Below are 27757 nucleotides of genomic sequence, written 5' to 3'. Positions count from 1 at the left end.
TAATAAACTTCCTCCCCATGTTGCTTTTGGTCCTGGTGTTTATTATAGCAACAGAAATAAACCAGGACAATAAGTGTCTCAGTTTAGGAATGCCAACCTGACCCCTAATGCTCTCATCATACCTAGCTTTTCCACTGGAGCCCTTATCAGACTTGTGACTGCCTGTTCAGTCTTCAGCTGTGCCACAGCAGGGGTCATGTATCTGTCTCATTCACTGTGGCCATCCCAGCTCCTACTGAAGTGCTTACTACAAGCTTTGTGCCTGATGTGATATTCACTCATTCACCAATACCTGAACCTACTAATTGCTGTCTTGGAGTTTATCACAAGCGATCAAAATGCCCCTTTTAGAGGGGATGGCTGGTTGTAGGTATCATGGAGACTCTGATCTGTTTGTTTTTATTTTACAGAAGCATCCAGTTCCTTACCTTTATGCTTTGAGCTTTTACAGTATCACTTCTGTTGGTCACCAAAGACTCTCTTTTCAGAGTGGCAGCCCTATTACCCATCTTAGAGGGAAAAGAAAATAGGGAAAAAGGTTAAGGGAAGACATTAAAACCTAAATGACATCAAATACTTGTGTGTGTGTGTGTGAGAGAGAGAGAGAGAGAGAGAGAGAGAGAGAGAGAGAGAGAGGGAGGGAGGGAGGGAGGGAGGGAGGGAGGGAGGGAGAGAGAGAGAGAGAGAGAGAGAGAGAGAGAGAGAGAGATATTGAGAGAGAGAGAGTTGTGCTCATGGGTGTGCCTTGTGTTTTTGAGACAGTGTTTCTTACTGAACCTGGAAGTAGCCATTTTGGTTAGGATGTCTGGCCAGCCTGTCTGTTCAATCCTAGAGCAAATGGGTTTCAGATTCATGTCACTGTGTCTGGCTTATATGTGGGTGCTGGGGATCTGAACTTGGGTCTTCATGCTTGTGTGGCATCCACCAGATGATCCATCTCTCCAACCCTGATACTTAATACTTTTTAAACAAATTGTTCACATTTATTTAAGGGAACCGAACCACTTTAAACACAAATGGCAAAGGCGTGTGAGAAGAGAAGAGAATGGGGATGGGCACAAGGACACAAAGTGGAATAAAGACTTCTAAATGTTTTATTCACAGACTTTAAAACTGCAGCATAAAAGGTAATGTAACTTCTACCCAGATCCAGGCTTGGTCTGACACTGGTCTGTTGGAAGAAATGGTAGGACAGATGGATACTGTTACTGATTTTCTTTGCTGGGTAGAAATAAAAAGGGAGGGCAGACAGAGGCAGCAAGGGGTAGGGGTAAGTTTTCACAATAAGTCTTGAAAAACCTTCAAGGCACACTAGTCATCAAATCACCCAAAGTTCTTAGCCCCTGTTTAGCTTAGCTGAGTTCAAAAGGGCTTTAAAAACTAGGACTCCTTTAATCTTCACAGCTTTGTAGTAAATTACACACTCTTGTAAAGGAGGACGGCCAGGCAGAAGGGGACAGGTCTTTCTACCCTTCAAAGCCATTTTCAGGAAGCTTGCCAAGGCTCATTGCAGGAGAGCCAGCTCAAACATTTCTTACTCTGTGACAGGGCTCCACCTCATGAGTGGGTTAGCTCCCAGCTTTGGCTGTTCCCTGAATTTACAGTATAATTTCCATCAAAAAGCATACATGTGTCTTTGCACTATGAAATCTTTAAAAGTGAGACCTATCACTGTTAGTGAAATGATTCCCACGAATCCCACACGATGTACAGATGAAATGTGATTAAGAGCAAACACTCTATTCATGAAATCATGAAAAGCAGAAGCCATCACAGCCAGTGAGCTTCAGTGATTTAGTGGGTCACTCAGTGACCTGGGAAGCTGAACTGCTCTGACTTCATCTGATAAAAATGCTTTTATTAACATATATTAATTATACATAATGATGAGTTTCATTATATTTTATCCAAGCACAGAATATATTTATCAGTCACCTCAATCTACTCCCCCACTAACCCTCCCTGTTCCTCCCACTCCTGCTAATCTTCCCAACTGATTCCTTTTGTCCTTTCATACTTTTTTTCTGTGTGATCTAATTGGTTGGGTTTGTTAATAGAAGCAACTTCATCTGTTTAAATGGGTTTCCTAACATTATATGCAAAAGATTTCCTCTAATATGCAGACAGAATCTCTAATATGCAGGATGAATCTGTAAGCCAAGTTCAGGGTTAAAAAGAAAATGGCACAAGACTTTTGTATCTGTCACTCTCACCACTTCTAATACCTTAAGAGAAAAGGAAAGAAAAATAAAAGTTCATGTCCATGTGTCCCTACCTGATGGACCACTGGCAACACTGTAAGAGACTTGCCATCGCTGCCAATAAGCTGTAGTGAGTTGATGTGTTTAAACTGACCCTTGATATCACCCCCTTCAAACATGCACTGTAAATCCTGTGATACTCACTTCAGAGAGCTGTTTATGGATTAAAGCAGATTAAGTTAAGGACAAAACAAATGTGTAGTCTTTCAAGTGTTGCACACTACTGTTCACATGAGGATGGGGAAGATCATCTACGTACATACAACACACACTAACACAAGCACATGACGCGGCAGCTCTGAAAAGCTTACCATGCTGGAGCTCACGTTTGTTCTCCGTTCTGCCTTGCTCAGTGCAACCACGTCACTTTCTACCAGGCCGAGTCTCTGTGTCAGGTTACTGAGGGTCTCACTCATCCCCTTGAGTTTAAGATCATTCTGTCTCTGGTATCCCACGACAGTACTGTTGACTTCCTCTAAGGAGTTGTGCAAGTACAGGATATCCTAGATTGGAAATAAAATGGGTTGTAGGATCCACTGCGTACTGCAACTAGACAAGCAGGACAGGAGGTAAGTTCCTTCCCCTGGCTGTGACCACCAACTGTCTAGACCTGCTTTGTTCTTTCTACTCAGCTGTTACCACTATCCCCTCTCTTGGGCTGTCTGGCTTCAGCTAGATAGGAGGGTAAAGAGGTCAACTCTATAAGCTCCCACTCTGGTCCTCCAAAGTGGTGAGTTTGGAAATTATTTTCTCAATGTTTACTCCACTTGCTGGTAGGTTATTAACTTAAGTCCCATTAGCCTAATTGGTCAGAACAAAACTACCTTAGGAACAATACCAATTACTGAATTGGCTCATGTAACAAAAGCACAGCAAGTAGTGCATTATTTAGTATAAGACTCAATTATTTTTATTGACATCTTCTAGTACTGATTACTACGTAGAGAGGAATGATGACTATAGGCTTTAAAGGGCATTAAAACCCAGGACAGAAATCTTAGAGACAATTTCCTTTACTCTCTTTAATGACATTCTGATCCCAGTATCCTTCCCATCCTCCTCTCCAGCCTTTTGTCTTCAGAGTTTAGAAACACCACGTTTCAAGAATATGTTTTTCAATACTCTTAGAATTTTCTGTGACTCAAAACAGCCATCTTTCTCAACTCTGTACCCATTCTTCCCTTGTCCTGGTTGCTATTTGTCATAGTTTCAAGAAAGTCTGGCCATTTTCTATCTTTCAGGATGTGAAAAGGGATTTACTCCATTGGTTGACACAAGGGAGGAAGCAGAGTATATAGAAGAGACAGAATCCCCAAGTACCAGCATGCGTCCCTTTCTGCTCAGCTCTCAGGCAGAAGGTGACGCATAAGGCACCTGCGTTGGCATTGTATGTGAAGCCCACAGTCCTCGGACTGCCTCCACGGCCCACCACAGTCCCAAAACGCCAAGTACCTGTCTTGCACTTTCGCTGTGGGTTTTATTGTCAATTTCTGATGGAGAGGAAGCCAATGGCATGATTTGGTTGCTTCCATTAGTCTCCTTTAAGAAATGTCAACACAAATGGAAGTTAGTATATAGGCATCAATTAACTACTAGATTAACCATCTTGGATGGTCCTGGAACATAGTTGCCTTCCCAGCATGTAGCTACAGATCAATCTACAGTAGTTCCCCCAAACTTTATAATATGACCCATCTGAAAGGTGTCAAAGATCTCATGGACTTTAAAAGATGCCCAGCCTGAAGCAGAGGATGGATAGCAACACCCAGGTTACCCCAGGAATCAGAGCTCTTCCTAGTATACTTCTCAGTTTCTTAGTGAAATAAATTCCCCAGAAACTCCTTTCTCTTCTCCTTTGTTATCTATACTGCAGGGAAATGGCATAATCTAATATAATTTACAGCCAGTGACTGGGTTTTCCTTATAGGTATGCTGATATCTACACTGAAGGGTGACTCTTCTCCTCCCTTTCTTCCCCACTGTTCTAGCTTCTCTTTGTAGAGACATAAGTATACCATGCCTAGATACATATTCACCCTTTACTGGGAAGAACTGCATAGCTGATTCCCTTGAGCCCACAGCCATCGGTTAGTAGAACATGCTAGTAGGAAGAATTACTATCAGTAGATACTGATTCAATCACAACAGTATAACTGGCAAAAACAGTTCTCTCAAAACCTGAAATCCTAGACATTTATCAACCTTGCTTTCATGCAAATTTAAAGTAAGATAAAAAAGAAAAAGGTGTAACACCTAATGGTCCTAGAAAGCAGAAAATATTCAGCTATGAGACAGTATTTTAGGAGATGGCGCATTACTTGAGAGCATGTACAAGAGAGAGGAATGGTGAGTTGGAGGTCTTTGTTACTATGGGTTACAGACGTCCGCAGTGGTAGATGGAATCAGAAGGGAGGGGTCTGGATACCTACAGTGAAACTTCTCCTTTTGGGTTAGCCCCACTAGTAACAATAGTGACTCACTAATGACAGTGAGCACTGGCTTGGAAGACAGGAAAGGCCTTTCCGTAACTCTGATGCAGTTCAGGTTCCTCGGTACAAGCTGCCAAGTTTAGATTGTGAAGTCAACTTGTTTCTCCATCAGGACAGCAAGGGCTGGGCCCCTTTTTCTTACCTTCATAAATCCTCCAGGGAGCTGTTAACAAAGTGGTTAATGCCTGGATGACTGTGAGGGCTTGTGTGTGGAGCTGCATGGGGAGACTGAGGCAGCTGGATGACTGTGAGGGCTTGTGTGTGGAGCTGCATGGGGAGACTGAGGCGGCTGGAAATGGCAAGACTTTGCTTCCACCAAAGCTATTTGTTGTTAGACAACAAGTCATCCTCAAATTTTGGGGTTGAAACAACAAAAATGTCTTACTTCTCATTATTCTGTGGGTTCCCTGAGCTCACCTCGGGGGCTGGTGCAGGATGAATCCCACATGGTCTAGATCATATATATGGCTGTATTCTACTGACATCTGGAGGGGACTGGGCCACCTAAGATGACCATTCTTCCTCTAGATGCTCTAGATGGTCTCTCAGCACCGGGGTATAAATGCTGCTCATATCCCTGGTACTCAGACAGTGAGAAATAATAACTTGCTGGAGTGGTTTAATTTTCAGTGATAAATGAGACAGTTTTAAATTTCCTTCTCCTTCTTTCAGATACCTTTCTGATTTTTTTTTCTATTTCTTCTGTTCCATCTTTGCAAAATGTATTATGAGAATCTCCTCCAATACCATATTTGCAAAGGACCTTGCTTTCAATCCATCTACTTTAGTGGTTTGACTTACAGAATGCAGACCAGTGAGTCCACATTGCTTTTTTTAAAACGCAGGTAGAGTAGTGTCTGCTCAGCCCAGTGGGAAATGAGCATCATGACTAACACAGGAAATGGTGAACAGAAGCACATTGACTTTCAGTAGTGCTTACAGATCTTACCATACTGCCCTGTAGTAACTCCAAGGTTGTCTTGTGTTCATCCACAGTCTTCTGTATTGCTTCTACAGTGAGGCTGACGCTGTTTAAAGTATTGCCAATGGAAGCGACACTCTGCATAGAAACAATATAAGAATATCAGCCCTTTGAAGAGCCTTATTAAGTATAACTGACATGCAATCTATGCACTTATTCAAAACACATAATAAGCCTGTAAAACTATTTCCATAATAGGAGCAATAGACACTACCTCCCACCCCCAGTTTCTTCATGCCTCTCCGTAATTTCCCCTCTCTGACCCAAGGCAACCATGTATTAATTCTCTGTCTCTATATGTCAGTTTGCATTTTCTAGAGCTTTACATACAGGGAACAACGAGCACATACTTTCTAAGATGTGTTTTAGTATGTCTTCTTTCACCAAATACAACTGAGATTCTCATATCTAAGCTGATCGGTATGCTACATGCCACTGGTCAGTAGACATGTAGCTAGTTTAATACTTAACACTGAACAGAGCTGCTAAAGGATTCAGGAGGTAGTCTTCATGTGCACTTGTGCCCCCATCTCCCTTCAGAGTTTCTCATTACCACAATACATAGATGAGCTGCTGACCATATATGGCAGATCTATGCCTGACTTATTAAAAAGCTTACACGTGACCTTCTAAAATGATTGTGTCAATTTACATCCCTGTTTGCAGTGTTCAAGAGAGTTCATATCACTCTATACATTCAAAATACAGGTGCTATTAACTCAGAAATTTTACCCATTCTAACGGCAGTATAGTGGCATGCTGTGATTTTTATTTACACCAAAACACTAACCGAATATAAATAAATATTTTAATTATTTCAACTATATTCAAACTATAAATTCCATGTAACTTATACTGAAACAATTAACAAAAACATAAACATTCATTCTTTATATGAACATTTCCCCATATATAAATATAAGTTAAGCTTTTTTTCCCAATTAAGGGAAACATTCTTTCTAAAATAAAAGACATTTTCCTAAAAAATTTATAACAGTCAAATACTAACAAAATAAAATGAAGGAAAAAATAATAAAGACTGGGACTCATGGATAATATACCCACCCTTAAACTACATGTGTTAAACACTGCAGGCAAACAGATGGCCAGAGCCAATGCTGTTGACTGTCAACAGTCAGGAATATTAAGTGATGACTTTTGAGCAAAATTGGGTGGGTGTAATTTTTGGCTCTAGGAAACCCAGCTGGTGGTAGACTTCTGTCGGCAGGGAGTGTGGTTACTTAATTTGTAAGGGTGACTACTTAATTTGCTCTTATTAGTCCTAAAGAACCCAAGTATACAGAGGGCATGACTCAGAAGTCATCTTTTAAAAACTAAGAAATTATGCATGAGTTTGTATGTTGTGGGCATGTGCATGTGGAGACAAGTGTCCGTGGAGGCCAGAAGAGGTCACTTGCACCCCCTGGAGTTAGCGTTACAGGAACCAAACCGCAGGCCCTGGCAAGAGCAGTATGTACTCATAACCAATGATCCATCTCTTTAGTCTCCATTAGTTACTTAAAAAAAAAAAATCCAAAAGAATGCTGTTGTTTGGTGGGTTTTATACCTTTATATACTGACAATTTACACTGTAACATTAATATTTTTAACCAAAGTTATTTTATTGTTTTGAGGAGGTCTTATGTACTCCTTGTACATATGGCTTGCCATATATCCAAGGATGATTCTGGACTTCTGATCTTCCTACCTCTACCTACAACTGGCTTTATGTGGTGCTGGGAATGAAACCTAGAACTTAGTGCATGCTGGGTTAAGTACTCCACCAATGCAACTGCATCCCCAGCCTCCAATGCAAGTTTTCAATATTATACTGAAACAAGAACTTAAAGAAATCAGGAGATAGTAACATTTTCAATATTTAAAAAAGTACATGATATAAAGGAAAGCTAGCTAAGTTTTGGGGGTGAATCACCATTTCAAAAGTGCATCATCATTTGCAATAAAAGCAGTACCCACTGGGATGGCAAAGAGAAAACATTTGGGGTAGTCTCCAAGCTACTATGCTATGTAAGCCCTGTTGTTGCAAAAAGCCACAGACACTCAAAGACACCTACTGTTTGAGAATCCTCACTGGCTGGCTGGCTAAGCCCATCACATCAGGACACAAGGAAGATAGTGAGCTCTTGTTTAGGGGTTGTTTTTTAGGAAAGCAGCTGACAGATCATGTAAATCCTAGAATGAAAGTCTGAACTAGTATTTCTAGCAACTGCAAAGTGCCTGGTACACACTGGAGAAAGCTCCACAAGTGTTTACTGAGTTAAAGAGAACAAGAACAAGCCAGTTTCCTTTCCTAATGCAAGACTGTCAAGGTTTGCCTCTCTAAAGCTACAGACGCCCGTCTTTTCCTACTTGATTCTTGGGAGTAATGGCAAAAATCTGCCTCATTAAAGTTGCCATGACCTTTTTAATTTAACCTCCGAGAGCACAGTCATATGTCACCACACTGTACAAGCAGCAAATCACAGGGACTAAGCACACAATGCTGTGGTTGTAAAACATCAAGCTTTATTTTTGTTTGTGGTTTAGAAATTTCTCACTTTGTATAACAATTTAGACATTTATGGACAGAGCCTGGCATATAATTGAATAAAATATCACAGGCTAATTTTTAAAAGCCATGAAATTTAAAATTCACTGTGTAAGAGGCTCTTACTCCTAGAAACCTTTCTTTCATTTCTTGTTGTGAGGATGATGGTCCCTGTGCTCAATGAGAAACCTTGTTCCCCTCCAACCTCTTTTCACTCCCTGTCCAACTCTAGGCATCCCTTGTTCTCATCCTTCTGGCTGGTAATAAACAGAAACTATGAGATGCTCTTTGCACAGAGCCCTGGCGTCTATGGTGTGCACATAACAGGACTTATACAAACACCTTTAGAAAATAATACCAAATTGTTTCCAAAGTATTTTTTTTCAATTTATAAACTTTTAAACCCCAGAGTGTTTAAAAGTACAGGTGTCATAACCTGCTCCCTAATTTTTAACTTCAGCATTCAGCTCAGATTGTTTTAAAGAGCAAAAACAACAACAAAACAAAACAAAACAAAAAAAACAAAAACTAAGCAACTCAACTCCTTTCCAAACATGGAAAAGCAGAGGTTTAAAGTAACTCTCATCCACAACTGGTTCTGGCTCATGAAGTGTAACGACAAACTGAAACGTAAACCAACACCTGCTAACACAACGGTCTCAGAAGAGCAATTCTAAAACCCAGATAGACAAATGAAAAGCTGCATGAACCATAAAGTAACCTGTTGAAAACTAAGGGCCTAACTACCAAAGTTTGTATTCCATAGAACACAATGGTATACTACACTGCTCTTTTGAAGCAGCTGATTTCAAATGTCAGGTTTTTGAAGGGAACTCTCAAGGTGCCAGAATGCTAGCACTAGGGTGACCATAGTGCCCAAATGTAGCACTTACCTTCTGAAGTCCCTCTACAGTGCTAGGCAGGCTAAGTAAGTCTGCAGCCGACCTGACACTGGCTTTTAGGTGGTTTACTGCAGAGCTCAACAGAGAAATCTGGAAAAGATTAATAAACAATGAACACAATTTGTAGAGAATATGCTTCCTTCACAAACTCTACAGTTCACAATGTGAGGTACCTGTCTGCTCACAAGAGTGGAGGGAATGCAGTACTGTGGGAAGAGCTGAGATGCAGGAAGCAGCAACAAGCTCCCATTTCTCTGCCCAGTCAGAACTGGTGCAAGTGTCACTTTTACCTTGGTTCTAGCAGTGGCACGGTGCAAAAACCTTCAATTACTCAAAAGATGCAGTGACTACCACACAGTCCTTCAACAGCCGAACAGCCAAAGACTGATGATCAAGGCTACTTCACAACTTCACTTTGGTAAAATAGAACACCTCAGTTATTTAACTGAACTTTTGTTCCTGTCCAAGGGGAAACGTACATTATAAAGTAAAAGCCCATCATCACAAAATATAGTCCTCAGGAATGGTATCCTGACAACCTGAACGGCACTTTCAGCTACTCGGGGACTTGGTTTTGGTTTAATAATGTGATTAATATTTCAAACTCAATCGCTCAACCACAGCATTACTCTGTACCCTGAAGGAGCTCAATAAATACCCACTGACTCACTGAGGATGCAATGAATGTATTAAAACAGAGACTGAATAAAAATAAAATGTGGCTTCCTTTCTGCTACTTAGGAGTAGGATTCCAAGTAGCTGGATTCCTACCTTGAATGGGGACTGGGGGAACCTGAGTAACACGCAAATTCAGGCTTCAAGCTCGAATCCTAACAAATCTTGCAGTGTGACTCAAAACACCCTTTAAAGAGTCTGGGTACCAGACTGCTTTCTTATTCTAAATTTTAGGAATGAGAACAAAGGCCTAACCAATAGTTGTAATGAGTGGCCTCACAAACACCCAACTTTCTGGGCACTTACTACAGGTGATGCTGTGGTAGCCATGAGAGGATGTGAGACAGCAGAATCTTGGTATTTGGCATTTTCTCTGTGCACCTTAGCGGCAATCCTAGGATTTTTAGCCTTAGCATTCTGCTAAGGTGCTTCACAATTCTGGCATACAGAGAGTGTGATAATGAGGCTTGCTGTATTAAGCCACTAAGTTTGGAGATTAAGTGTAACCCAGCCACAGATGATTCATATATGTTACAAGATTTAAAGGACACCTTACTGAGAACAACCGATTGATCAGTGGCAGTTCTTTAGGAGTGGAATTTAGTGAGTATTTACACATGCATCCCTCCCTAATGTTCTCAAACACACAGACCACTCACCAGGGTTCTAACTCTATCCATTCGAAAACTAAATGGTGAGACACTCAGACCACACTGAAAAATACCTTTAGAGAGCTATGAACCTGTTACAGCAGCAATTACATCAGGGAGGCTGTGGATTTTTTTTTTTTTCCCTTTAAGAAGCTATGAATAGATAATATTGAGGCTTCAAAGAACATAAGGAAACAGGCATTCTCATGTATTGTTCATGGGGATGTAAACTGCAAAAAGACTGTTTTGAAAGAATAGCCCTCAAATGTTTATATCCTTTGTTCAGCAACTTCATTTATAGAAACCTATCTTGAAGATTACTTGCTCACAGGCACAAAGAAATATGCAAAACAGGTCTTTCTTATTTGTACCAGCAAAACACTAGAACAATCTAAATGCTTATCACTAGGTATGTAGATATATTCAGTAAGCAAAGGACATTGTAGTGCACCACATACTGAACGTCTCCATTTATTTACATACACACTTGGTGTAACCCATAAGCTGATAATATTAAAAGCTATTCCAGCTTTATACTACATAGGTGGTGCAGAGCATCACTGACATGAGACAACTATGTGTGACTATGAAAGGAAGGGACTCCTCCCGGGTATGTCTTACGATTATTCTCCATGTCCTATTATGTGACATGATACACACTAGTGAATAAATTTTTTTCAGTGACAACTGGCAGATGGATCCTAAAGGGATAATAACACATTGTGCTCCAAGTGATCTGGGCAAAAACTATTCTGTCAGGTACTCTGACATCTTAAGGCAATGGCAGAGCTAGTCAGAAGTATCTGAGGACATATGGTCTCAGAGAAGGCCAGTGTGGCGGCTGGAAGCTGCCATTTCACTTAAAACTAGAGAAGTAATAAAAGCCAAAGCAGGAGGAGCAGGTCACAGACACTGTGGATCTGGACTCTAGAGTGTTGGCTGGAGCACAGGCTGGTCCCAGCTCAGTGATGCATCCTACATCACCAGGACAGTCCTCCCTTCAGACCTTCCCTCTTCAGCAGAGCCAAACTGTATGGGAAACTGCAGTAAATACACATGTGCAGTCGGACTGGAGAGACAAGGGGTACTCTCCCATTATCCCTGGTCTCAACAGAGATTCTAGAATATGAGACTGGATTCAAGCATTACAACAGAACTTATCAACAATCTAAAGACAATAAAAACTGAGTCAAATAGAAACCACTAAGAAAAATCACATTTAACCAAAAGATGAGTTATAATTTCTATTCATTTTCTATGACTTTTTTAATCAGCAAAAGTAGAAATAGATGCTGTGCATTATTTGCTTAATATAACATTTTATACTTCAAAAGCAGAAATGCTATTTTTTCTTTAGGTTTAAACTTAACGTTCTTTAAATAGTAAGGGAAAGGTTATGCAAACAGAGAATCACAGGTGATGAATTATTATGAGTAGGTTTCTACAGTCTTGACTGTCCTGGAACTCACTACGTAGACTAGGCTGGCCTTACACCCAAGAGATTCTCCTGCCTCTATCTCCAAAGTGCTGGAATTGAGGTGCACCTGGCCCTACTTACATCTAACAAATATGGAAGGAAAACAGGCTCCCAAGACTTAAATGCTTCAGTGCTAGATTGATACACAGCTGTAAATTGGGTAAGCTCCTTTACCTCCGAGTCTCAATTTTTCTTCTTTCCTTCCTTCCTTCTTTTTTCTTTCTTTCTTTCTTTCTTTTTTTTTTTTTTTTTTTTTTTTGTCTGTCTACTTTGTTTTTCGAAACAGGGTTTCTCTGTAGCCCTGGCTATCCTGGAACTCAATCTCTAGACCAGACTGGCCTTGAACTCATAGATATCTGCCTGCCTCTGCTTCCCAAGTGCTGGGATTAAAGGCATGTACCACCACCATCACCACCACCAAGCAAATCTCAATTTTTTTTTATCTGTACTGGGTGTACCACTTGCTACTTCATGTGACTTAAGGACACAGCAAGGAGATCGATCATACATGCAGTAAAGTAACAGAGTGGTTAGTTGCAGTGCACAAAGCAAACATTTAATGTACAACTGTTATCACCACTACTCAGATTTTCATCACCAGCCTGAGACAGAATAGTGTACTCTCCCAATGCAATTAGATGCATATGCAAATGACCGTCATACAAGTGCTCAGAAGAGAGCAGGAAGGAACTTCAGAAGGGCAACCTAAGGTCCTTGATAAGACAGCTTGTTGATTTACTTTATCTCTGGCTTCTTTCTGGGCTCAAGGAGGGCTATAAGGAAGGACTAAAATTTCCTCAATCAGAAGTCCTTTCACTTACCTAATTGTTTTACAAAGGTAGTCTATCCTTGTTATTAGGTATTATTCTTCTGAAAAGCTAGCAAACGTTGGATTAGTGAATGCTACACACTGTTACTAGGAGTGGGAGCTAGGTTCCTGTGAGCCATTTGGTCACATTTTCAGTAAATCATCAATTTAATATATAACCTTGTTTTACACTTGTTCCTGTTCAAACATCATATTTAACGACACTGCTTACTGGGACTGAACTCACGCCGGCAGCACTCAAAGTGATGCCTGAAAGAAGCTCCCCAATAGTGAAATCACCAACAAATCTGAAAGGGACACGGAATACAGCACAGAACCCCACTTGTTTACAGTGTGAGACAGAACGAGAAGGCAGGGTGGCTCCAGCTTTCAGCGTCTGTGGGTGACTCAAAAGCTATGCCACTGTGCACCTATCAATGGATGATTCAAAAGCTTCACACTTACAGGTTCTGAAGTTACAAACAGATTTTAGCAGTAGACAAAACTATGAGGGTCAGCTGTTCTGTCCTAAGGAGAGCAACCTCTCTTTTCTCCAGGCTCCACCTGGTCCATTTCCCCTCAGATTTAGTACAACATTGCTGGAAAGCAGACCCCAGTCTGGGTTGGATATTCACTTACATATGCCCTTAGCATTTGAACCATATGGGCCTGCTTTTTTGTCCATAAGATCACTAGGCAAGGAACTGCATCTTTTTGGTTCTAAATATACTGTAGTCTGAATGTTGGTGCTCCCCTAAAAGTTTCATGTTCAAAATCTCCAGTGTGGTGGCAGTAAAAGGTGGGGTCCTTCAGGCATGATAAGAGAGGGTTTCACTTTCATAAATAGCCCAGTGAAGCTATTTTACCCCGTCTGCTAATGGAGTTATAACAAGAAGGGAACACACATGAAGCAGACAATGAGCCGTCACCAGAGATCAAGTCTGATGGCATCTTGATCTTGGAGTCTTGGGCCTCTAGAGCTGCAAGTAATAAATTACATTCTTGATAAGTTACCTAGTCTAAGGCTTTCTGTTAGCAGTTTGAATGGACTGAGGCACAATCAAAGGCTTTAGCTCCATAAAAGACCTCAGTAAACATTTGTCTCTATAGAAAAGGAGTTGTCTTATAACTGTCGGAACAGCGGGAACAGGCATAGTAACAGAGGTTTCATGAATAAAGCAAAGTGTAAATAAAGATTCAAGTACTACCTTAAAGATTTAAGGAGATGTTGGATTTTATTTTTCTCAACCAGATGGCCCCTTTCCCAGCCTGAATTAACTTCAACTCACTTGGCAGTAGGAATAGTTCTTGATATGTGACAGAATACATTTTCTTGTGGGTTAAATATCTTTCAATTGTTTAAAAACGCTATCAGAATACTCAGAATTGACAGTTACTACTAGCCACAGAAACACAATTAAATATTATTTTTACTTTTATTTCTATTTTGGCTCATTTTGGCTGCTGACTGGAATAGAGCACTGGAGATGCATAGCACTAACTTTAGAAAACCTCCCCGATGCCAAGCTCCCTTTGAAACAACATTCAGTTCTACTTCACCGCCACCCATCCTTCTGGGTCTATGCTAGCAGAGAACTCCTCTGTATTAGGCTGGCTTTAATAAATCAATCTAGCATCTCATAAAGTTTGGTGCTAGTAATCTGCAAAGAGTTTTAGTCTAACCTTCTCCAGGTTCATACACAAAGTGCTAGGACATCTTACAGCACACCAAGCACCAGTTTTCTCTTTGAGCAGTCCTAGAACGCCAACATGTAAACAGGAGACGGAGATGGACAGTTGATGTTTGTCTTTTCATGAAAGCAATCTTTTCCTTGTCTGGGAATGCTTGACCCTGTTATGCAGACAGGGATCCAGACTGCCAAGGAGAAACGTTCATTCCCCAAGAGTTGTGTTACTCCTATCTGATGTCTCCTCTGCTTGCTGTGTGGTTGTAGGGCACAGTTGATTCCATTTTTCTGTGTACAAAAGAAATGAATATCTGCTTTTCTTTACAGAGAGCCTGAGAATAAATGATAACTAGTAAATACTAGTTTGTATCATTTGTCACTTATTTCCTCTGAGACTTAAAATAAAATGAAATAAAATAAAATAGAGCCAGGTGTGGTGGCTCATATAATATTAGCATTCAGGCCAGCATTGATTACATAATGAAACTGTCTTAACACCAAAACCAAAACCAAAATAAAACAAAGCCCCCAAAGGAAAGACTAGGAATGGCACAAGACACTAACCATGTTCTGGGTAAGCCACTACTCTCAGGGAATTTCATTCTAGTTACTTAAGATGTCTCAGTTCATCTCCTGCAGCCAGAGCTGAACACCAAAGTGGGTGGCTTGGAAATAGGCTGACTGAGCTCATCTAAGAAGACTGACTGCATCTAGTGAGGATTTTTATGCCTTACCTAGTGGAAGGTGTCCCATGCATGTGATAAGAACACACAAATGTGTCAGAGGGTTTCTCTCCTTTTCTAGAACCATTTTGGGGTAAATGCTAATTACCCAGGAAAGGGTCCACTTCCATATACACTTGACACATGAACTGGAGACACATTCACACCACAGCACACTGTTACACATACTTACTGGGAAATGGAAGCATTTTTACTGTGGGTTCCAGGCAGATGACATTTTACTTTCCTAGACCACTGAATTTCAGCCTTAAAATGAACTCCTACTGTCCTATTCCCAGAATGTGGCTGAAAGGTGTAACTTTATAAATAATTACAAGCCTGTTCTTCCAACAGTGCTCCCTCTTACTGGCTCATGCTAGACTCCATTCTGAAGAGAATGTCCTCTTAATCCCAACAAAGATGACAAGCCTAACTAAGTATTTTGCATGTGTATCATTTATTTGGTACTTGAGTTTTCTTTCCAATGACCCTGTCTTTCCTAACTAAACTGAAAACAACAACAAAAAGCCAAACTGAAACAGCAGCAGCAACAACAAAAATCAACTCAGAACCCAAGCCTGACAATGGGCTCTGGATCCCAGCAGTGACTCTAATTCTTTATGTGTATAAGAATCTTGGTCAAAACCCCTTAGATTAGACACAGTTCCTCTGGCAGGTTCCTTCTTTTGGAAGCAGTGCCCACTGAGCTCCAAACAGCTCTGAGGCTGCAGGTTTCTCTAGAGCTGCTGTCTGGCCAGAGTCAGGTGACTCCACAACTGCTCCTTAGCTATTCTACCTAACCACTAGCCATGTGGCTGGTCTAGATCTGGCTTCTCACCTATAGCACTTACTCCAGTGCTAACCCTCTAAGTTTGAAAGCACTCACAAACAAAACAAACACATCTATAACAACAGGCTACCCTTGCCCTGGGCATTAGACGGCATTCCTTCTTAGAGTAGAAAAAGCTGATGGTTATTTATAACTCCCTCTACAATGTTCTACCCTGTGGATTTCTTCATGTGCAGAAAGGGTTAACATTTTAAGTACTTGGTATATGCATTTAAACTTTTGGCAAACAGTAGTTTTTTTTGTTTTTTTGTTTTTTTTTTTTTTTTTGTTTTGGCCATTTTACTATTTTAACATGTGATCACAGTAAACTGCAACTTAAAAAGACAAAACTTGAATTTATAAATTCATACTGAATGTTCACCAACCAGTGTAAATTCATTTCCACAGCTTACACAGGAATAAAGTCACACTTTCACTACCTGCTTATTCATTTCTGTGATGTTGATCCAGACTCTGCTTAAGCCCAGCTCTCCAGACTCAATCTTCTCAAGTTGTTTTTGTTTGCTGAGAAGTTCCTCATTAAGTTTGGGGATTTCCTGGAATGAGCTTTTCTGATTAGACTCCACTGAAAGCAAAATAAGAACAATTGTAAATAAAGATCACATTCCTTCCAGTCCCAAAATAGAGGGGGAAAGCAATCACAAGGTAGGAAAGGGAAGAAGAGAGGTTCATGAATAATTAGTGAATTAATTTTGGGATGATGATGATGACCTACTTCAGTTACCTAATTACACGGAAAAAGAGGAAAACTGTGAGCAGGGCAGTACTGTGACGGAAATGTGCATTTTTAATACTTTTAAAATGGCATACAGTCGGTGATAAATAAATGCCTGACCAGCTTTCAGATTAGTCAGTTAGACTTACAACTCATATCTCATGGATGTTCAACGTGCCATTAACAAACTACCTCTAAATGCTTATTTTCTTCTACGTTAAGTTGGCTGACTTCAAGAGGGTATTTGAATGCTAATCTGAGGAATAAGATTATTCCACAGATAGTGTTTTCTCAATCAATCCAAAAGCTCAAGATGAAACAGAAGATATACATGTTAGGTGAGGTGCAGGGGGACACTGGACTCGGTGGAAAAAATTCCTGCACAGCTAAGGGATCTGAAGCCTGAGGCAGAGGCTGAGGGTGCACTCTTCCTCCTCTAAAAGGCATTTTTCCACTTAATGGAAAATAAAATATTAATAATGGCTGTTCCCCCAGAATAAAACCTATGTCATTTTTTTTTCAGGTCACAGACTTCTTGACTAGTGTGTGTGTGTGTGTGTGTGCGTGTGCGTGTGTGTGTGTGTGTGTGTGTGTGTGTGTATTCCAAAACCAGCATGCAGGGTCAATATAAAATAATTTACTAAAATGTAAACTCCATGACTTGGTTTTGTCCATTTCTGTATAACCTGCACAAGAATATCATTTTAAGCACTTGGTAAATACTTGTTTTCTAAATAAACCTGGTCTTTGCTGACCTCCCAACCGTATGTCTCAGTACATCACTCTCCTCTTCAATCCAACAAAGAAAATTCAGAAGGTACAAGCGTCAGACAGGCAGCACACTTACAGTAACAAGGTCTTCTGAAATATCTCTTCTAGCAAGTCCACTACGGGACAATTCACAATAATGAAATTAAGTCTTTTCATTTATTTTTCAAAAGTTGCTGCCATAGGATGACATTCTAAATAACAGGCTTTCCTGAGTTCTTTTAGTGTAGCATTTGATTTACACATGGTTTGCTGAAAGCATCTGTCTCAGTCAGTGAGAACATTTCATTACTCATTCTAACAGATGCAGCTCTGTGTCGCTGCATTGCTTATAGAGTTTCAGCCGGTTATAAAGAAAAGCCTGTCCCATGAATGCCTTCCATACTCAGGTGGTCAAACACCATCAGCAGGGAGGGTTGATCTCTCTTTCCTGAAGTCTATTTGCAATCAATAGGACTTAGAAGTGGAAAAGCAGTAAGACAGAGACATAAATAACCTGAGTTACAACTATTAACTAATGCATACATGATGCTAGCAGGCCCTGAGGACACTGGATCCCGAGGAGTATATGAGCCAAGAGGGGATCATAATCATTATCTGATGTGGGTTTTTAGAGAGACAAGCCAAGCCGAGGCACTTCTGTTACACAAATGGGCGTATGGCAAACAAACAACTTACAATTACTTATTCATGTTCTTTCACCAACGAAAGCAATTTATTTAAAATTTAATGTTGAATCTCAAAAGAATTTACCTAGTTCTCACTTTTGCATCTTTATGATTAAGAAATAAAAATTCCTACATACATTCTTCAAACACAACATGCAAAATGTCAATAGTTATGTTTTATATTCATACAATGCTTCCATAATTTATAATTCTGATGTAATTATTGCCAAATGACACATCACCGAGCCTCTACCGTGTGCCAGCCCTCTGCCTGACCACTGGATAGAAAAGACCCTAAAGTTCTCTATCTAGAGGTAAAGGGAGGATTACTACAACATAACAGAGTAGTGACCAAAGGGCTTTGAGACAAAAATACATCTTCATGTGTCATGTGTGGATAAGAAAACAGAAGCTCAGAAAGAATTACGTGATTGTTTTAATTTTATAGTGAGCAATGAGAAGCAAACAGTCAAACTGAGTGCTCACAGGGCCAACACCCGTTTTAGGATGCTTAAGATGTCAGTGACACATTTTTGTACACAAAAGCATCTAATATTTTATACAAAATATCAAATCACTACTTTTTCTGGTTGACAGGAAAATGAGATTCCTGACTGATTAGTACTTTCCTTCTCTTCCAAATTCTTTCGCTTTTCTCAAATGCTTCATCATTGACAGAGAGGAAACATTGGAGATTGAATTTTGTTTTTAAAATACCTGATTCTGAAAAAAGAATACTGAATTAAGTTCCAAGGGCCAGATGGCTCCGTGGTTAGAGTGCTCTTCTAGAAGTGCTCTTCCAGAAGGCCTGGGTTTAGTTCCTAGCATCTTCATGCAAACTCACAAGTCCTTAATTATACCTTCCTTCTTCAGGGCTCCGGGGGCACTGCATATACACAGTGCACAGACACATCCAGGCAAAACATCCACACATAAAAATACATCAGTACAAAAAGGGAGGGGGCTGAAGAAACGGCTTTGTAGAGAAGAGCTCTGGCTGTTCTTCCAGAGGACTCAGGTTTGATTCCCAGCACCCACATGGCAGCTTACAGCAGTCTGTAACTCCACCTCCAGGGCACCCATCTCCTCACACTGACTTACAGGCAATGCATTAAAAAAATGTTCTGAAGGCCAGCCGGTCTCTGAGTTCAAGGATCAAGTCACTCATTACTGCAAAGAAAAAGTAAGTCATAAGCCTTGCTTTCTTTTTTAGGTTTGCTCCAGCACTCCCGTTCTTCATGGGCTCCTTGGAAAAATTATTGAAATGAGGAATAGGAAGCTCTGATTTCTCAAAGGTGTTCAAGTCAAGCAGGGAGGTGGTCTTATCTGAGTTGATAAGTTCCACTGTTTTATTAGATTAAGAAGAAATAAAAATTAACTTACTGAGATGTGTTTAAAATACAAGAAGAGTTTTAAATATATGATTATTTAAACATAGCAAAATTATTCCACTTAGTCAAGATAACTCCATTTTTTTGGGAACCAAAGCTAATGAGCAATCAGTTCATAGCAGTCCAGCTTGAACATGCCAGACCGGTCTTTCCTCCCTCATGAAGTCCTTGCTTGTCTCTCTTTTATTTCTTTCTCTTTCTTGTATGTGTGTGAGCTTATGTGTGCATGTGGTTCTGGTGGCATTTGTGTGCCGTAACATGGACACAGAGGCAAGAGTATGACTCACAACGTGGCTCTCTCCTTCCATAACGTGGACTCCAGAGATTCCACCACATGGACTCCAGATACTGAACTCAGGTCATCAGGCATGGTGGTAAGAGCCCCTGCCCTCTGGATGACCTCAGTGGCCACTGACATTTTTATCGTGGCAAATCAAAGCCAATGACACTATCATATTGATAATTCCAAACTTGCTTTACTCAGCTGGCTGATAAATGTAGTTCTGGCTGCAGGAAAATCGTCCTCAATGGTAGCAAGCTGGCTTGCACAGACAAGGTGTATGGACAGAGTAGCATCTCCTGAATGTACTATTTTTAGGAACTGGCATTACCAAATGCTTAACAAGTATTTATTGACTGTCTGTCAGGCCTACTACATGTCTTACATTTCCCAAACAAAGAAATTCATGGCAAGCCCAGCCAAGGTATAAATCACATTGCTAAACTGTAAATACAGGCCCAGCATAGCTGCAGAAAGGAATCTCTAGAGGATAGGACTGAGCAATGTATGAAATGTGTAAACATATAATTGCTGTATGTAATCAAAACAAGGTCACAAGCCTACGAAGCTCAACTAATTATGGAGAATTCGTAGGACAGAGAGGGGTGCTCAGTGGTCACATACAGTTCAACACTATCTCCAAGTTATGATTATTGTTTACATACAAAGAAAATACAGACTTAAATATCTGTAATATTGCAAAAACAAGAATTATACAGGGAGAAACCCTACAGGTTGTACATTCTTTGTGCTGTACTGGGATTCAACAACATACATCAGGATTTACCCAATCCCATTCCTGGTCAGAAAAAAACGCAAGTGAATATTAAAAGGTTTTTAAAGCATTGTTACTAGAGACACACTCTGAGGAGTAGCTGTCCTTGTCATCTTCAAAGCTTGAATGAATGCAGGTTAAGAGAGAAGCTGACAGATCCCCCTGCCTTAGGAGGCTGTGGTTTTCTAGGCTGAGGGTGGGACTCTCAGGCTAAAGAGAAAAAGTGAGAGCTTGGGTTCCCGGTTTAGAGCTACAGTTCTAGGAAGCCTGCGGTCAGTTTCCTGGTGTATTACCGCTGAGGCCTGTGATTAAATTAAAAGTGGTTCCTTAGCTTAGAAGATTCATTCTTAAAACCTAGAACCAAAAATTATGCTGTTGTTAAAAAAGAAGAAAATTCCTTAGTTAAACCTGTTTGAAACCACTATACAAACATGTCTTTCAGGGGGAAAAAAGTAGTTTGGATGTACAAAACTTTGTAATTAGAATATAAGATATTTTGTAAGATGAGAAGTCTCTGAAAGCACAAAACCCCTTCACAAGACAAATCTGTTCACTGGCTCTGCTGAGTTCAAGGTCAGAGGTGTTACGATCATTGCATCTCTTCAGCAACACGCAATGCACTTCAAAGGATCAAATGCTCCCTAAAACTTTTAAGATGGTGACATTCATGGTATTTGAAGCTTTTCTTCCTTGGAATACACAGCACAAGCAATCATTCTGTGGAAAGAAGCCTACTGGCTATCTATTAGTTCCTGCTCTGTGGTCGAACACCAAAACATACACATGCACAAAACCGGCTCTTCCCACAGCTAAGCTATTTATAGACTGCCGACCCGAGCTAATGCAGAGTAATTTGTGGGCACTTGTAGTTATTCATGATACTTTTAGAGGCACTGGAAAGGTAATGCAGTACAGCAGTGGCTATAAACATGGACTTGGGGATAAAGGGCAAGAGGACGGGGTATAAATCTCAGCTCTATACATTTAATTTCCTGTTTTTTTTTAAACATTTATTTACTTATTATTTGCATATTTGTGTGTGTGTGCATGCATGCCATAGCGTGTCTGTGGAAGTCAGAGAACAACTTGCAAGTCAATGCTCTCCTTCCAGCACAGGTGGATCACTGAAACTGACCTCAGGTGATTAGGTTTGGCAGCAAGTGTCTATACCTGCGAACCATCTGGCCCACCCAGCTTCTTCTTCTAAGAATACAAATGGTAATTCTCATTTTTATCACTGCACAGACATGTGTGTGCACACACACACACACACACACACACACACACACATACACACGGGGGGGGGGGTAGTGGGGAAAGAGTAAAAATAATGCCTATGTCAGAGGACTATTTGGACATAATAGTCCTTGTCAATTGGTAAAAGCAGACACTTCATAAATGGTGGCCCTTGGAATGACTGTTGTCCATTCCTATGTTCCTACACAGAGTTTCAGTTTTGAAAAAGGAAGTCATCTGACAGATGCTTCCACATTTTAATTGTTGGTTTTGTGAGGTAGAAGGAAACTGTGGCATTTCAACAGCCACTTTGTAACTGGAGCTAGGCTGTAGGTTGAGTATAATTAGGATTCTGGCCTACAGTTGTTCCCCTTTGCACTGAGTTGTTGGCAGTGTCATAATTTCAGATGCTACTTGTCCGATGGTACATAACCACTGAGTTTGTTTATGGGCTGAAAAGCAAGTGTTAATACAGTTAAGCTGACAGTTAAGATAGTGTATAGAACAAGATGCTGAATTGCTTACCAGAATGGGCAAATTTGTAATTCAGCATGGGTAAGTTTTTCCCAAAACTTAAAAAAAAAAAAAACCTGACCACTAACTTGTTCGAAATTTTTCCTTGAGGACATCCAGATCCTCCTTGAGAGCCATTTGCATCCACACCAAGCCCACACAGGCCACGACACAGGCTGCGAGGATGACAAAGGCACAGAGGGGATAGCAGATCTTGCAGCATCGGATGTAGTCTCCCCTGTCGGAAGAACACATGGACCCATGAGTGAAGGTAGCTATGAGAAGAGCTTTATTAGTGTATTGCTATGCGATTATCTATTCTAATGAATGACCAATGAATTTACCAAGGATCACAGGATGATACACTTATGTCTAATGGGAGGTGGTTGAAAATTATTGACTATGACCTATGAAAAGTTCTATTGGGTACAAAGGTTTCAAACTGCACAGGAAACTGGGAGCTCCTGAGTCACAGGAAGTCTTGTAGGCTCTGTATCACTGCTGTCAATTCAGGAAGGTGGTCTCTGGAGCTGAACTCAGTTTGAGAAGTACAGGAGACAAGGGCCCAGTGGCCCATCTGCAATCCAAGTACCTGGGAGTCTGAGGAAGAGGGATTGCCAAGTTCTATACCAGCGTGAGCAAGTTATTAAAATCCTGTTTTATATGATAGTGCTGGATGTTTGCTTGGTGGGAGAGAGGGTGCTTGTCTACCATTCGTGAGAACCTAGTGAAATCCTTAGTAGTTCTAAGATAAATCAAAGGGACAGAGGGAAAGCAGGGAAGCAGTGAGTGGTTCTATGGACTTCTATCCCTGAACTGTATTTTACTCACCCCCGCCCCTCTACTACATGCTCCCTTACCCCAGGAGACCTTGCCTCATTTACTGAAACTCCACAAAACTCTTGACCAAGTTTTACTGCAAACGGAATGAGAGAAACAAGATCTGCTGGTTTAAATGGACACCTGATATTCTTTAACTTACTGCCTTGGGAGGACAGAAATAGAAACACACTAGATTCCACACCAAATTCACCTATCCTTCAGTTCCAAACTAAGGCAGCAGGGCAACTTTCAAAACCCACCCTTTGTCAGATGACCTTCACAACACAAACTTGGAAATGTCCTTAACTAACCAAAGTCTTAACAAAAAGACACGGATTCTGAACACGCTAAAAGATCGCAGCTCTTCCAGCACCTGCACTCTCTGCCTGATACTTGTCTCTACCCCAACAGACTCCCTTTGCTTTTAATTTGGTCTCTGACAGGTCGAAATGTCTGAGGTTTCCTTCAGCTGCCTCACAAACTGACCACAAATCCCCAAAGCTCATTTGTTTAGTTGTTGCTCTATCTGAAACTGGTTTGGGAAAAAGAAGGCTCTCCCAGCCCCCTCATCATATTTGCAAGGTTCGTACAGTATGTCCTTCACCACATTCTCTCATCACCAATATCCAAGCTCATTAAAAAAACAAAAAACAAATTACTGGTCTTAGGGTCCCTTGACCTACTTTTTAAAAATGACTAGCCCCGAAAGCCTCTCTGCTCCTCTGTCTCCATTAGCAACCTTTTAATTCCTTCTTGGGCTGTGAGCCCATTCCCCGAGTTCACACTTCCACCCTGGATTTGGAGCTCTTGCTAGACATTAGAGTGACCGCTTACTTTTTATTTAGGGTTAGAACTGTCCCTCTCCAACATTTTTTCTCCCTCTGTTATCCAAGGCCTACTTCATTTTTTTCTTCCTAAGGACTCCCCTCTCCTCCTCAACTATTCGCTAGGCAGGTAGTAGTGCAAGATGCCTTTGCCCATTTCAGCCCTCTCCACTGCCACACTCACTTGACAAAACGAGAGCGATTTCCAATTGCTCCAAATTCCTCTCCCTCTGAGCTGGACTCTGAGTCTGAGTCAGGAGGCTCAGTGCGAAGCAGGCGGTGGCTGCTTGAGCCTTGCTTGGTCTTCTTTCTCCGACCGTCCCCAGCCAGGCCGATCAACGCATTGAGCTCTTTGCGCTTTTTCATCTTTTTATGGGGGGTGAGTGGCGGACCCACTCCTGAGCTGCCAGGTTCGTAGCCAAGCCCCAACTCTCTCGCTGACTTGGAGTTGCCTTCCAGGGTTGGAAATCCTGGGCCAGAGCCCCCTGATCACTCCCACCCAGAGGTGGGACTGACCAGATCTACTGAAGGCTGGAGAATGGAGCCCAGAGGAAATTGGACTCAGATGGATGGGGGAAAGTTACATAGGGATGGACAAGGAACTGGCGATCCAAATGGATAAAGTCTTGAAACAACTACTACCTGTCAAAAGGAACACAAAACAGAACAACCCGCTAAGTCAAGCACGAGATTCTTAGTCGTGTGGCCGCCAATATTTCTAGGAGTGCTCTAGAGCTGGGAAAAGATACACAAAACTAACGAACTTTGGATCTCTGGGACAAGATTTCCAATGCAGAAGGAAAAGAAACTTGTTTTTGAATGGGCGGCGACTTTGCAGAGCAAGCAGTGGGAACTCGCTAATCCTTAACTGGAGAGGTGGTGACAGGAGAGAGCACCGCCCAGGCCGGGACGCCTGCCGGGATTTGGGATGAACACCTTCCCGAGGCTTCTGTCCGGAGTTTGAAGAGACCGGCAAGAGAGGAGCGGGAGCCTGGAGCAATCCCAGCCCTGCTGCTAGGGCCTGGAGGGGGCGCAGTGATGACGGGTGACCACCGCTCGGCCAGCCTGAAGTGCTCCGACCGTCAACTGTTCTGCCACCGGCGACTTCCGCAACTCACACGCGCCGCGGCCAGTCCAGCCGCGTCTCCGGCCTCTGCTCTGGCCGCGGCTTCTCTGGACGTACTGGTGGCGGCGGCAGCCGCAGGATCCAAACCCGGGCCATAGCTCCAGCCCTAGCTCACTTCCCCTTTGGCAGCGGGGCCCCAGGCACTGCTTGCCAGTAAGCCGCGCCCCCATTGGGCGCCCCGTGGTGACGTCACGCAGGAGGGCAGAGCGGGGCTAGGGAGGTGGAGAATTAAAGGGGCCGCGGCTCGGCCGGGGCTGGCTGTGAAGCCCCAGTTAGTAGGCCCCGCCCCCATAGGACCGCGGCTGGACGCTCTACCTAGAGCGGAGGCGGAGTTTTACCTGCAGCGATGCAGGGGCGGGGATTGGTACCCTAGGCTCCACCTTCTGAAAAGTTCTTCAAAGACTCCATCCCTCTTACTCTTAGGCTCTTTAGGCTTATGGTTTTAATGGACTGATTGGATTATCCCTCCCTCCTTCCCTCCCACATTCCCTCTTTCCCTCCCTCCATCTATCATCCATCTATCCATCGTCCAATAAATATTTACTGGTGGTTACATGTTCTAGCTCTGAGGATGCTACCAAAAACACAATAACCAATGTGTTTGCCTTACTGTATAGTTGCCAGATTTAATTATAATTTATTATAATTTCAAATAAAATACAGAGCATTAGTAAAGTTCAAATACAAGATAAACAGTGATTTTTTTTTTTTTCGACAGAGGCTTTCTATGTAGTCCTGGCTGCTCTAGAACTAGCTATGTAGACCAGGCTGGTCTTGAACTTGGAGAGATCTGCCTGCCTCAGTTGCAAGTTCTGGGATCGCCACACCTGGTTTAGCTATTTTTCAAATTATTAAGATCCCTCCAATATCTATGACAAATTCATATTGAAAAAATAACTCCATGTTCATCTGAAATTTAAGTTCAACTGGGATTCCTCTATTTTATCTTCTTATCTACTCTAGCTTGTATTTGAGCACGAAGGCAACAGTAGGTACACACATTACACTTTAGCAGTTGATGGATATTAGGAGGGAAACCCAAATAAGATAGAGTGAGGAGTGCCTGTTGTTTGTGATAAAGGGATTTTTGGACAGAGGTCCTCAGGAAACCAGGGAATGAGCAAAACAGTGGTATCAGGAGGAGTGCTCAGAAAAACCTGGTTTGGCAAAAGAGAGTGACAGGAAATAAAGTTACAGAGACATCAGGAAGTAGACTTTGCAGGGTCTTAGAGAGGAGTTTGAGAAACCACTGAGGAACATACTCTGATTTTTCAGTTTATAAAAGATGACAATAGGGGCTGCAGAGATAGCTCAGCGATTAAGAGAGCACTGACCGCTCTTCCAGAGGACCTGGGTTCAATTCCTTACACCCCCAGGCACTGTCTGTAACTCCAGTTCCAAGGGATCTCACACAAACATACATGCAGGGAAGCCACTAGTGCACATAAAATTCAGAATAAATAGGTTATTTTTTTAAAAAGATGGCTCTGGCTACTTTTTGGAAAAATAAACAGGAAGAAGAGAGGGACCCAAGAATACCTTCAGTCTGGATGGAGATAGAGGACAGACAGGAGTGGCAGCAGTGGGGACGGCTGGCAGTCTGCATGCTTCTTGCAGACAGAGCTAACGATAATTGTCAGTGGATTAGATGAAAGGACTTTTTAAAAAAGAAAAGGGAGCCATAGGTGACCCCAGAAGTTTGGAATGGTGCAGTGGGAAGAGCCTTGTCATTTGTCGAGACAGGGGAAGATTTGGGGACAAGGTCAAGAAGTCAACTTGATATCCAAATTCGGAATCCAGTAGACTGCTTGGTATCTCCATAGGGAATTCTGGGCAGGAGCTAGGGCCTGAAATATAAACTGGAAACTCTGCCGACGTCAACGATATTTATAACATGGTGCTTTGAGCTCCCTGGAAGGAAGCCAGGGTGACTTAACTCCCTACATTCTCACGGTGGCAGCTGCACTGCTGCCTGAGGACTCCCACCTGAAGCCCAGGTGTGGTCTGGGTTTGTCTGTAAGTGTTGAACCTAGTGGGAAGCACCTAGTTACAGCCACCTGATAGATACCTGATGGCATGTTCACAGGAACAGTGTAGAGCAGAGGTAGGGGAGAGCCTTGGAATCCTGAGATTTAATCCTGCCTGCAATTCCAGCTCTGCCCAGAGACAGCTGTTTGCCTTTCCTGGGGTTGTTTCACCACTTGGTACCTGAAATAAACATCTACTTTGTAGAACACAGGGACTGTCTTGATGCTTTTGAAGCCTAGAGTTGTGGTACAAATGCTCCATTTTTATTATCCGTTCTTTTCCCTTGGCACCACTGGCTCCTTACCTAGTAGCCATATGTGGCTCATGTCCATAGAAAAGCATACTCTCATATTATTCTATCATTATAAACAGCTTTATTGGTCAGATCTGCCCTGGTGCCTTCCTGCTGGGCTGGAAATAGGACTGAATTCATGGACCATTTCATAGACATACCTTATCTATGGTCACTACAATCCACAGGCAAGAGAGGTAATTTAGGGTGAGAAGTCTTTGTATTGTAGATGCTACATCCTTACCAAGGAAACAGTAGCTAAGGATC

The 27757-nt window shown here is 41.8% G+C and overlaps 1 protein-coding gene across 2 annotated transcripts in view; it reads right to left on the bottom strand.

The window, feature by feature from the left end:
- Positions 1-25285, bottom strand: part of EFCAB14 (EF-hand calcium binding domain 14) — a 39737-nt gene extending 14452 nt beyond the window's left edge. For both annotated transcript variants that reach the window (XM_080921991.1, XM_080921992.1), the window contains exons 1-8: positions 24229-25285; positions 22488-22636; positions 16472-16617; positions 9174-9272; positions 5700-5810; positions 3714-3800; positions 2573-2764; positions 429-509 (exon numbers count right to left, since the gene is read on the bottom strand). In XM_080921991.1, coding sequence (XP_080778117.1) covers positions 429-509; positions 2573-2764; positions 3714-3800; positions 5700-5810; positions 9174-9272; positions 16472-16617; positions 22488-22636; positions 24229-24410 — 1047 coding nt within the window. In that variant the 5' untranslated portion in view covers positions 24411-25285. The remainder of the gene's footprint in view (positions 1-428; positions 510-2572; positions 2765-3713; positions 3801-5699; positions 5811-9173; positions 9273-16471; positions 16618-22487; positions 22637-24228) is intronic.
- Positions 25286-27757: the final 2472 nt, after the last annotated feature.

The sequence above is a fragment of the Micromys minutus genome (assembly GCF_963924665.1).
Source record: "Micromys minutus genome assembly, chromosome: 9".
Classification (NCBI taxonomy): domain Eukaryota; kingdom Metazoa; phylum Chordata; class Mammalia; order Rodentia; family Muridae; genus Micromys; species Micromys minutus.
The sequence above is the reverse complement of the archived record's forward strand: the minus strand, read 5'-3'. Positions and strand labels throughout refer to the sequence as shown.